General features: G+C 34.7%; 1 protein-coding gene across 16 annotated transcripts in view; it reads left to right on the forward strand.

The window, feature by feature from the left end:
* Nucleotides 1–11,669, forward strand: part of LOC138189667 (uncharacterized) — a 143,436-nt gene extending 131,767 nt beyond the window's left edge. For 13 of the 16 annotated variants that reach the window (XM_069131765.1, XM_069131768.1, XM_069131764.1 and 10 more), the window contains 9 exons: nucleotides 1,261–1,356; nucleotides 3,448–3,548; nucleotides 3,625–3,756; nucleotides 3,836–4,009; nucleotides 4,495–6,378; nucleotides 6,621–6,759; nucleotides 6,850–6,972; nucleotides 7,055–7,444; nucleotides 7,715–11,669. In XM_069131765.1, the coding sequence (XP_068987866.1) occupies nucleotides 1,261–1,356; nucleotides 3,448–3,548; nucleotides 3,625–3,756; nucleotides 3,836–4,009; nucleotides 4,495–6,378; nucleotides 6,621–6,759; nucleotides 6,850–6,972; nucleotides 7,055–7,444; nucleotides 7,715–7,758 (3,083 nt within the window). In that variant the 3' untranslated portion in view covers nucleotides 7,759–11,669. Of the gene's footprint in view, nucleotides 1–1,260; nucleotides 1,357–3,447; nucleotides 3,549–3,624; nucleotides 3,757–3,835; nucleotides 4,010–4,494; nucleotides 6,379–6,620; nucleotides 6,760–6,849; nucleotides 6,973–7,054; nucleotides 7,491–7,714 lie in introns of all 16 variants that reach the window. The other 3 variants (XM_069131763.1, XM_069131773.1, XM_069131774.1) reach the window with 3 other exon arrangements.
* Nucleotides 11,670–12,192: the final 523 nt, after the last annotated feature.

The following is a 12,192-nucleotide window of genomic DNA, read 5'->3' on the forward strand; positions in this document are numbered from 1 at the left end:
ATCGCTTTATCTTTATCTAAAATTATTTCATTACGTCGGTATATTTCGAAGGTTTTTCCACTGTTGCATTTACCAAGGAATCCACGTGCTTTGAATAATGATCAATATCATCTTTTTGCTTTTTAATGTGAATTTTAATGCGATCTGCGATCGTGGCGTTCCCAGCACCGTGTATTTCTGCTAATTCTGTTACAGTTACATCGCTTTCGAGCTTTTCAATTATGTGGTATTTTGTTTTCATAGTTAAAACGCTATTAGTTCCACACTGAATTCTTCAAATCAAAATTCATCCGAACTTTTCACTATCGAATTCATTCTCGAATAGAGAAAAGAATACATTGTGTATGGTCACTATATTTCGTATGTGAATACTATTGTATACGAATGAAATACGTATGTACATATTTGAAACGGAAAGAGGCATCCGTTACTAGGAAATATCGTGTTCGGATGATAGAGCGTTCGGATATTCGGATAATAGGTGTTCGGATAAGGGGAGTTCTACTGCACTTCGATTTCCGACAATTTTCAATTTCATAAAATTATAGAATCTAGATGGAAGAAATAGTGATGTAAAAGAAATATTAAACGAATCCTTGGAATTTCCTTTCCATAGCCACAGTGTCAGGAAACAGAACTGGAGAATGTAAATTCATTGGAAAAATTGAAAACGAAGTGTTGTATTAAACCAACGTTGATTCTCAGTAGATTAAAACAAGACAAATTTCATAGACTAACAAATTTTCAACAATGTAAACGATTTGGATAATATCGTTAGAAGAAAATGCACGAAATACAATATAATATTTTGCAAAATGTAAATGTCATGGTGTTGCGTATAATCTATCGTGGCTTCCAGGGTAAAATATTATAAAATTCGCGTGACAGTCGACGTGTTAACCGGCTTTGCTGTTAATTATTACCAGCTTGAATGCATATGAAATATGTTTTTCTTTTTTTTTTTTTTTTCAAATGAAACTTTAATCGTATATAGTGTCTTCGCGATATTAATTAAATTTATGAAAATTTGATACAAATAATACTAAAGAGTAAAAGCTATTAGAAATGCGAATCGCATCCGTGCAAACGTTGTTAATTCTCTTCTTTATTCCTTCCTCTCATCATTTGGAATTTTTCTGCTTTAAAGTAGTTTCAGTTTACTGTTATTTAATGTCCATGAGGTTTTAACTCGACGACACGGTAGCTCGACTTACAGCTTAGATACCATTCCCGTCGTATCACGTTGCGTTTGATTTTCAGGACGTTCGCTTCCGGTATTATGCGTCCACCTTTTCCACTGGTACGGACTTCTGGAGTACTTCAACTTGGACGTGGTAACCGTGTGGAAATTGTTCGGTAAGTAAATAGCGAAAGCGATCACTTCGTCAAAACTCGCGTTATGATGATATGGAAAAAATAATTTTTATTTGGAAAATACTTTATGATATTTCACGATTTTGGAAAACGCGTTTGCAAGCGTTTGATGAAAACCACGTAAACGCACATAAATATACACCGCGCTAAAAACGTAATCAGACACTTTTTGAATTTTCGTAAGACGCGATTTAATTTAGAAATTATAAACTCGTTCGTAATATCACCAAATTTCGTACTCGTATAATACGCACGACACATTCGTAAACAAAACTTGATGGTAACTGTTCGAATACCTTCGCAAGCCGCTGTATCGCTCCCGTTTCTCCGATACTGCGTTTCCGTGAAAAGCAGAAGCCGCGTATACCTCCGTATTAATGATCGTTGCTCTCTTTCTGCACGAAATTTTTACGTCATCGTCGGGCCTGGAATACAGGTCGGAAGCTATTCGTCACCATTAAATATTCAAAAGGGGAGAGTCCCGTGAAGAGAAACAGCCCTCTTTACGCGCCGTACGTATTCGTATTTATAGACTGTACACGACGCTTATTATTTATTTATTCTGTATAAAATTTCCATACAAACAGGATTTATGTAGCGACATGTATAAAAGAGAGGTTGGATGGGGTTACGTGAATATTTAAGTCCGCAATCGGTCGACTAAAACAAACTTGGCTACGCGAGGATAATTGTTGTAGTTTCTCTCGATAGAGAAGATGATGGATAATAATTGTTGAAAAAAGTATCGAGATGATCGACCGTATTATTTGTTCGAAGGTATTTTAGGGGATTTACAAGACAAAGCCCGAGGAGATTTACCTAAAATACTAGATGAAATAATTTGTGGTTTTCTGTTGCGCAATCGTTCATTTTTGGGGAGTTATATCGTTAAAATTAATTAAGCGCAAAAACTCGCGTGGAAACTGTTGTGGAATATTAAGAATGATATTTTTGTTACATCCTCATGTTCTTCGATGTTTGCAGAGTCTGCGATCTAACTTCGCCGTAGCCCCGAGACATTTTTAATTATGTTACTTTTTCGATCCCTTGTTTTATTTATTAATTTATTTATTATCAAAAATTTATTTACCAAGTAATCTTCGATTCGGTACTTTGCATTTCTTGACATAAATTAACTACGAACTAATATCTCGTTATCATCTTCGATTCAGTCGCTTCTTCATCTCTCTTCTCATCTCCTTTTTTCTCTTTCATCTTTGATTCGTTTGCACGTTCAGTACTCTTTATCTCTTTTATCGTTCTATTAAAAACTCATTTTGTATGAAAATTAAGACATTTATATACATATAATGAAACAGTAGAAGGATTATGTCTACACATTGAATAAAAGAAAATGAAACCCCAATCATCCAGGAACAGGAATGGAGAAAAGGTAATTTTTGGAATTTTTGTCTGCCTTTGCTTGTCTCGTATCACATAAAAACTACTGAACGGATTTTCATGGGGTTTTCTCTGTTCTATAACTTAGTATCCGAAAAAGACAATAGATTATGTTTCACCTCGATCCATTTCTTAGAAGATGAGAGATAGCCTGGCATCCAAATTGTATGCGCTCCCATGTTTGGTAAAACTCAAGCAACGATGATTGCTGTTCACGTGGTGTTTGTTCTGAGATCGAATCCTTTTATAATTTAATATTCTTTACTACGAAGAATCACCTAACTGTTAGTATAAAAAACACGTAAAATTCAGCTGCTTAAAAATCGTTCCGTATATCCACGCGAACAGACACGCGGACAAGAACTAGTTGTTAAATAAGAGATCGCGATAGAAGTTTAAATTACAGAAAAATAGAAATTTTATCGAACCCTTTCGCTCGTATCTTTTATTACATCATTACATCATTTAAACAACGAAATTGATAAAGTTGTACGTTTCCAATACACATAACACGTTAGATGCGAAGAAACTCGCGTGAGCAACTCTTATTCTTTGTAATTCGTTTAAACGGTGATTCCTATCGTTTAAGCTAATTTTTATTTAAAACAACCACGCAAGATCTAAAAAACATATGGCAAACAATTTAATCATACTCCGTCTTCTCCCATTCAGCCTTCATCGAGGAGGGTTATCATAGCACAAATCCTTACCACAACAGTATACACGCGACCGATGTGACGCAGGCGATGCACTGCTTCCTCCAAGAGGAAAAAGTAAGTATATACGACAAGATTTTATGGCTTGTAAAAGATGAAGCATAATGAGATATGCAACGTCGTAAATTTACAGATCAGGGCGCACTTAACCAACTTGGAGATTATGGCGTCGCTGATTGCCGCGGTGACGCACGATCTGGATCATCCAGGCGTCAATCAACCGTTCCTAGTTGCCACGAGCAATCACTTGGCTGCTCTCTATCAAGTAAGTCGACGCAATTTTTGACATGTTTAATACACAGCTGCGTAGAACTGGTAAGAAACGTTCGTTGACGGTTTTCCAGAACACGTCGGTTCTTGAGAACCATCATTGGAGATCAGCGATAGGATGTCTTCTGGAGAGCGGAGTTTCCGATCAACTGCCAGCCAACGTGAGGCCAGAACTTCAGCGGCACATCAGTTCGTTGATTTTAGCGACAGACATCACCAGACAACAAGAGTTTCTCATTCGATTCAAAGTGAGCTGTGAAAAATCTTGTTAACATTCGTCATCTTATAGGCAATATTAACACGCTAGCTATTTATCGATACAAAAAATACTTTGAAGAAAAGAGATTTTACAAAGAAGATGTATTTGGCTTATTTTTAATTAATACCTCTTTGCGTCTGAGAAAATATGAGAAATTGATGGAAGCAGTCTTTTCGATCCAACAAACTTTCTTCAGACAATACAGCAGCTTTCATTAAAGAACGGTTCGCGCATCGTAACATATGAACAATATACTAAAAATCGAGTAACCAAACGATGATATGAAATTCATTAAAGATATTGAATTTTTATGCGATCTCTATTTTATCTATAAATATAAATACGTGCTAGGAAAGAAAATTGCGTGAAAGCAAAGGAAGAGAGAGAGAGAACTCTATTTCTTCTATCGTTTTCATATCAATTTAATATCTTCTTTTTATCATATTTCATCGTTCTTCTGCCGTATGTTTGCAGCATTACTTGGACGATAACCTGCTGGAAATGAGACGCGCAGATGATCGGCATTTCATTCTGCAAATAGCCCTGAAATGTGCCGACATATCGAACCCGTGCAGGCCTTGGGACATCTCGCAGAAGTGGTCGCACAAAGTATGCGAAGAATTCTTTCGTCAAGGTGATTACGAACGTCGTCTAAACCTTCCGGTGACGCCATTATGTGATCGGCATACCACTAGCATACCAAAGATACAGGCTGGATTCTTTAAATTCGTGGTGACGCCTCTATACGAGGAATGGCATCGTTTCCTGGGCGATGGTCTCAGTGTATCGTTAATGGAACACCTGCGTACAAATCAGAAGAAATGGGAAGCTTTAATTCTGCAAGAAACAGCGAAGGATACGGAAACGGAAATCTCGGAACTCGAGGAGGTGGAAGACGCCGTCAGCTCTGTGGGAGATCCAGCTGCGGAAGAGGATACAGCAAGTATCGATTTGCTGATACCAGCTGCGTACGTTCAATCCTCTAAGATGCAGAGTCTGCCAGCGCGAATTGGTCTGGAACGCGTTGGAAGACGCCATTCCGTACCATTAAGTATCACGCAACCTATGACTCTTCTTCCACGAAGTAACGTTAGGCGTGAGAGTCTACCGACCGAACAGAGCAAATCGAGGAATCTTTTATGGAAATTAGATGATCAGAGTCTTTTAGATCCAAGCTCGATGTCTTTATTATCGTCCAAGACCAGTATACCCGAACTTTCCCCGAGTGCCAGTAATACAGGGGAAAGACCGGTCAGTGCTGAAAGTCTTCTGCCAGAAACCAGCATAGCCAGTATCACGAATAGCACTGAAGCCTCGAGATTAAGCACGGTATTACAATCGGATGTAGAAAAGCCAAGTACGCAGACGAAACAACTGACGAGACAACAGACCTTCCCTCCACTACAACCGTATGTCAGAACAAGGTACTTGTCCACGACCGCGGAGATGTCGCAATGTTACTCACAGATCTTATTAGAGGCAGACAGTTCGGCTTCTTCCTCGTGTTCGGTGAAAGAGAAATCGTGCTCGGATGGCCGCTGCGGTACTCCCCCGTCGAAAGAAATGGATACCAGTAACGTTGTAATGTCAAAAGAAGTAAATATGTTAAATAAGAGACGAGGTTCCACGATTCCGGAAACATTTAGACAGAAAACAGAACCCGTACCAACTATCGAATATCCACGTCGTCATTCGGTTCAAACGATCCGTATAGAAGATATCAGCTTAAAAAATCGATACAAACGACCAACTTCTGCTCAAGGAACAGATTCCACGCATGTCTTCTACGCGTCTTTAGCCGGTTCACGTACCGACAAGGATGGTCACAGCATCGAGGAAGAATCTAAGCCAGGTACTATCTTCGTCTCGAAGACGATATTAGAAAGTGAAAAGTCGATAAGCGAGGAGCAACGGACTACAATATTAAATAAATCTGAACAGTATGGTTCGATAACCGTTACTACGAAACCAAAGTGCACCAACTCTGAATTACGAAGATACTCAACTCCTGTGCCAGAAACTAAGACAATAACGACTGATACCAGTGGTAGACGATTTACCGCGATACCAGTATCCTCCGAACTTAGCACACATAAAGTGTTCTTTATTGGTAGCCCGCCAGACTCGCCGCCCCTTGTTCGGAACGTATCTTCGTCGAGCGACAGTGGTAGCGACTCGCGAAGAGCAGATACGAATAACGAGATTGTTTCTATCGGTAACAAACGGGATCCGGATCCTATGAAAGAACGAAATTCAAAGGTAGCCAAACTAAGTATGGATATACAGATGAAGGAGAACGTTGATCCGCGAGCGATAGAAGACACAAAAGGAATTAGTTTGTCTAGAAAGGGAAGTCAGGTAAAGTTCCATAATATATTCAATGCCTAATATACAGCTTCTAGATTTTTTGAACAATTAATTTGCTTAAAAATAATAATTTATAAATTTGAGTAGTTAATATAATAATGAATTATAAAGAAATAATTGTGTAACTTAGAAATGGCAGCACAGAAATTATAATTATATTTACTGCAATATTTTAATTTCTATTTCATCTAAGTACCAGTTCAAATTAAAATATGTTGTCGATCATTATTTAGTCATGGACCAGACGACGTGGCTCTGCTCCAGTTGGCCTCATGTCTAGATTGGATGACATTACGGCACCAGCTATACCAACCAGGGTTGATCATAGTTCCAGGCGTGGTTCTGTACCAAATGACATTACTAGACAACAGGGTAAGAGAACAACAAATAATAGTTGTTCTAAATCTCCATAAAATCAATAAAGCGTGGCTAATATTATAATAATATTTGCTGTATTTTCAGGTGGTGGCTTTAATAGATTAGCTTTAGGACCTCGAGAGGGTAATGTTGCAGGACCTCGAAGAGCAAGTCTCCCGCAAGAAACTGCTCTTGGAAATCTTCTTGGCAATATCTTGTCTTTAACAAGTATGTATATACGCTATATAATTAAAATTGTAATTAACAAGTTTTTGCTTGAAGTTTGTTACTACTAGCTGCATGTTTTTAGATGAACGAGAAAATCTCCCAATAAATAATAACAATAATAATAACAATACCGGAAGTAGCAACAATAACGGAATAACAAGAATAATCGATAGTACCGGCCCTGGCATGCCGTCACCGCGGCGAGGTTCAGTGCCAGCAGACATATCCGAATTACGCCGTGATATGTTCAATAGGAGTAGCATAAATGGTAAGCCTCGTAATCGGAAAAAGGTATTGAGGAGAAGGAGTTCCGGAGGACCAGAAATGTTCTCTGGAGGATCCACAGATGGAAATGATAATGGCACATGGCTTAAATGGAAGAGGGAACTAGGAAAAAAGGACTCGATTCCTGAACCGATCGTCAAACGAAGAGGTTCCTTGCCCATAGAGATGGTGGCCATTACTCATGCTGGTCGGTACAATCATAGATAAAGGAGGATGTCGTTAAACACAAGCCGGTACCATTGCGTTCTCCACTAATATTTTTACGATGGAATTGAAAATTCGCTAGTTCTCACTCACTCACTCACTTAAATATTTTCAATTCGTTAGCAGCATTTTAGTAGAAAATCTAGCATTGATCACATGACACTACGTACGTTCGATATAATCATTTTACATAGAAATAGGTCATTCGAATTATTATTGGCCCTAATGAAATCACTGTGTATATGCATGCCAGGATCAGGATCAGGAGCACGAAGATCTAGCTTATGGAGGCTTTAGCATGCAGTAGAAACAAGTGGACCGTCCGTGTTATCAGCGGTTAACATCAGATCATCGAATACTACCGTACTGACAGTCTTTCCTTACAACATTAGCAGCAACAGCGATGATTGACTTCCACGTTTCTGGATTGCCAAAACTGGAACTCTTCTAATCAACTGTAATTGGGGGCAAGTGAATTTTGTAAAATTAATCAAGATTTCTATAATAATATTTGCAATAAGAAAACGAAGAAAAATGTTTGCGGCGATTTATTAAACGATCGTTAATAATAATTTTATTGCCGTTATCCCAAATACTACGCGTATTATATGCCTATAGTAAAGAAAGTGAAACAAGCTACTTTAAAGGAAAATGGTATATGTATATCTTTGAACATCAGTATAGTATACAAATTCAAGATTGGCAGATTGTAACATGAAATTTTGCGACAGGGTTAAATAATAGCGAACGAAGAATGAAGAAATATGAATTCTAAATTCTTCCCCGCAATTAGTGCACCCGCGTGGAAGAAGTAAAAGTAATATACGCATATTAGTTATGTGAGCTCTATATTCATTTGTGCCATACACAAATGTTGTTGAAAACGAGACACAGTTAAACACAGGGTTCAAAATATGACGATTTTAATAATTAAAATGCCTAGGTTCGGAGAAGGAGAAAAGACTGGTAGAGAAACTCACCGTTATAAAATTAGACACTTCTAAAGTGGCACATAAACTGATTGAAACCTAATGACATTTGCTCATAGTTAAGGAAATTAAAATTTTTCGAAACAATTGGGATAGAATGACGTTTTATCTTCATTCGGTTGATCATACTTAGCGAGCGTCATTCCCATCAAATATTAAATACGTTTCTGTACCCACCTCAAACATATGATTTTTTATTTTTTATCGACCATGTTAACGCAAAACAAGTTGAATTTATTATTAAGTCGAAAATAAGAGAAAGTAACGGCTATGAAAAAAATAGCTCTGATAGGAAAAAATATACTCAATATCAGATGTAGTTTTATTTGAACTCTAATGAAAATCAAGATAGACATTCCATTAAAACAAATAGCATACACTGCATAGTAACATGAATGAGAATTAATCATGATAAAGTTGTAATTATCGCTATTTATCATTATTCATTATACTATCATAATCATAATCATAACTATTGTCATCATCGTTGTTGTTATAGTTATAAATGAAATCTTAAATGACCGTTCAAGTAGATAGACATTGTAAACTTAGGAAGTAACAATATGTGCGTTTAATCTCAAAGTTAATTAGTTAGAGAATTGCGTGAAATTATAACCATGATCGTTTATTATCAATGAAAACTAAAGATGGTTACACGATGAGTGGGTTTACGGTACGTGAACCGAGATCAATCAAAAGCCACAAAAATTCGTTTATATTATCTATTAAAATATTACTTTAGTAAAGAGCGTTCAATTAGTAAACTTTAGTTACTTAAAGTACAATTATTAAACTGCCTGTGCACAAATATGTACAACACGGATTCAAGCGTTAGTTTGTTTTATTATAAAATTTCTGTTATTATAAGGTTATTACAATTGTACGAAAGAGAAATCTTTAATAGCGTCTTGAATTACGTTTTTTAGGAAGTAAGGAAAGTTATAATTTATATCACGTACTGTTATAAACCTATCGTCCCTCTGACTGTCAGAAAGTAAAGAAATATTATTAAGCCATTACAGTTCAGTAATAATATATACTGAGTCTAAGTTTATAACTAATTAAAGTAATAATTGATATCTGTATTGATGTAATATAGATAGGTGATCCACTCTCCAAGCAAAATATTGCAAAGCTTAACAAACTCTCCCTGGTAAAGATTCCAGATCTTCTCGATGCAAGAACTATCAGAGCTTTATGTGTACTTCACTCAAAATGACCAGAAAACAAAGGTGAAGAGAATCGCCTTGAATAGATTTCAAATCTTTAAACACAAAATATGAAAACGATTCTTAAGTTTTCCTACTTATAATGCAGGGTCACTGCATAAATGACTCGTTGTATAAGTGTATTGACAACTAAGTTAGTATAAAACTACTAGTCTTTCTAACTCTTAATATAATTTGTATATAAATATAAAACTATATATATACATCTCATTTGACAAAGAAATGCACAGACAACGCCAAGGAACACATTGATAAACGCTATTGAAAAGTTTCAGTGAAAAATTTATTTATTTATACTTCTCTAAATACTTATCTTTACAGACAGACCAATAAAAATGGGACTAAATGGAATCTCTTTGTGAAAACGATAATTGACTTAGCTTCTGAACTAAATTTGAATTCAATAATATACATGACCATTCTGTCCAACTACTTTTTGAAGAATTTACGGCACCTAGATATACATACATGTTCCCTGTTACAATACAAAACATGCCTCATTCCAATAGAGAATTATTGATGTTCTTCAAAAATTCTCTTCTGCCATCCTATAGATATGTACTATGTATTTATATTACACTGTTTTCTAAGATTATATTATCGCGGATGTGCAAAATTAACGAAACAGTCTATTAATTATTATTTTATAGGAATGGATGTAATAGAATATTTGACATACAATGCATCAAGCAGTGTCTATGCTCATACAAATATCAATTTTTTATGCCAAAATCTTACGCTATTATATTATTATGAGTCTTTAATCTTTTATTATAATCTTTTTTCAAGCTTTTACTCGATCATTTTATTTACAACGAAGGATCAGTAAAAAATGAAATAAAATTCTAAAAATTCAGGGATATAGTTTTTTGTTTAAATTACTGTATTGATAAAAATTTGGAATTATATTCACATTAAAGTTATATCCAATGTTATATTTATATGAAATATACTTTTTTGCAATTTCCTTAGAATTTTTTAAACTATCGACTGTTCAAGATCCTAGATTACTATAATTATTACTGTTAAAGTTCACATAATATGTATGCACATTTTGATACCTAACAATGGCCAAATTATTTATAATTTTTTTTGTATTATTTTTTTTAATACATATATAATGATACTATAAATAATTTTGTTTATACTCCATTCATAATGAAAACATAAGAAAAATGACAACCAATTGTCTCTTTCTCTTGAGGTATATTAATATATTGAAACATCTGCGATACAGTGAATAATTAATTAATGTATGAGTGAAATTGAAAAGCTTGTTCCCAAATTTAATAAAATGATTAAGTGAATTAAATCAGAATATTTCCTTTCAAAATAAATCAAACAAGTGAATACCACAGAATGTCTCTTTTTTTAATTAATATTCTTCTTTTTACGTTGAAAATATTGAACATTGTAATTATACACCAGCAAAAAAAAATCGCGTGCAATTCGCAGTATTGGAAATGTCAATTAACAAGTAACAATTCGTATGTAATCGGTCTGACGATAAGAAAGTCGTTATGTATTTTCTATAATGTTACTGGTAGATAGCTACTGCGTTAGATACAATTAAACGATGTGTTCTTATCATTATTCATAATTAAATTATAATGTCGTTACAATAAATGCAAGATGCGAAATAGTATGAAATGGACATGTGCATGTGTGGCAGCGATGAGAATGTGAGTGTAGTTCAATTTATTGTCCTATTTATGGTGGACAGTGTGGAAAAAAAAGTTAATATATATGTATATGTATGTGGTGGCTCTACATGGCCTATTATATTATTAGATCGAAATTACTATAGTAGATAATTATAGTACCCAAATTTTCTATAATTTTCATTCGGTTGTATTGACTATTTATTTCATCAATGTACATGCAATTTTACTCATTGTACGGTACAACTCCCATTATAAGTTTCAAATTGAATGATACGTGATACAGTATGTAAACCCATCTTCTTTATTAAAAAAACACACAAAAGTTATATGAGTATATTTTATTAGCTGAGATATATCATTCTTATCTCGACTAAAACAAAATCGTCTCTATCATTCTTTTTGTTACAATTTTTTACTGTTAATCAAATATTAAACTGTCTTAATACTAGACCGCGGATTTTTATACATTTAAAGAAAATTTGAAAGTGTGAAAATGCATAGAATACATACATATAAAAAATATATAAATATCATAATAATTAAATATAGTATTTAATAGGTAAAAAATTTCTCTACATAAATCCAATTTATTAGATCATATTCCGAAGGATATGAATTCACATAAAAATTCATAATTTACTAATTACTAGATTGCGGGTTTTTATGCATTTATACGAAATTTGGAATTTCAAAATTGTGCGGAATGCACATAATATGAGAAAATATATGAATTGTCCAAGGTATAACGCTCTCCGCAATACTTGGTAGATAAAGCAATTTTCTACCGAGATTCTACTTCTCTAATAAAATTCTCAAAAATAAAAATTTAGCTAAAGATCCGCAGTTTAC

The sequence above is a fragment of the Bombus flavifrons genome, chromosome 2, assembly GCF_040668555.2.
Source record: "Bombus flavifrons isolate JBK064 chromosome 2, iyBomFlav1_principal, whole genome shotgun sequence".
Classification (NCBI taxonomy): domain Eukaryota; kingdom Metazoa; phylum Arthropoda; class Insecta; order Hymenoptera; family Apidae; genus Bombus; species Bombus flavifrons.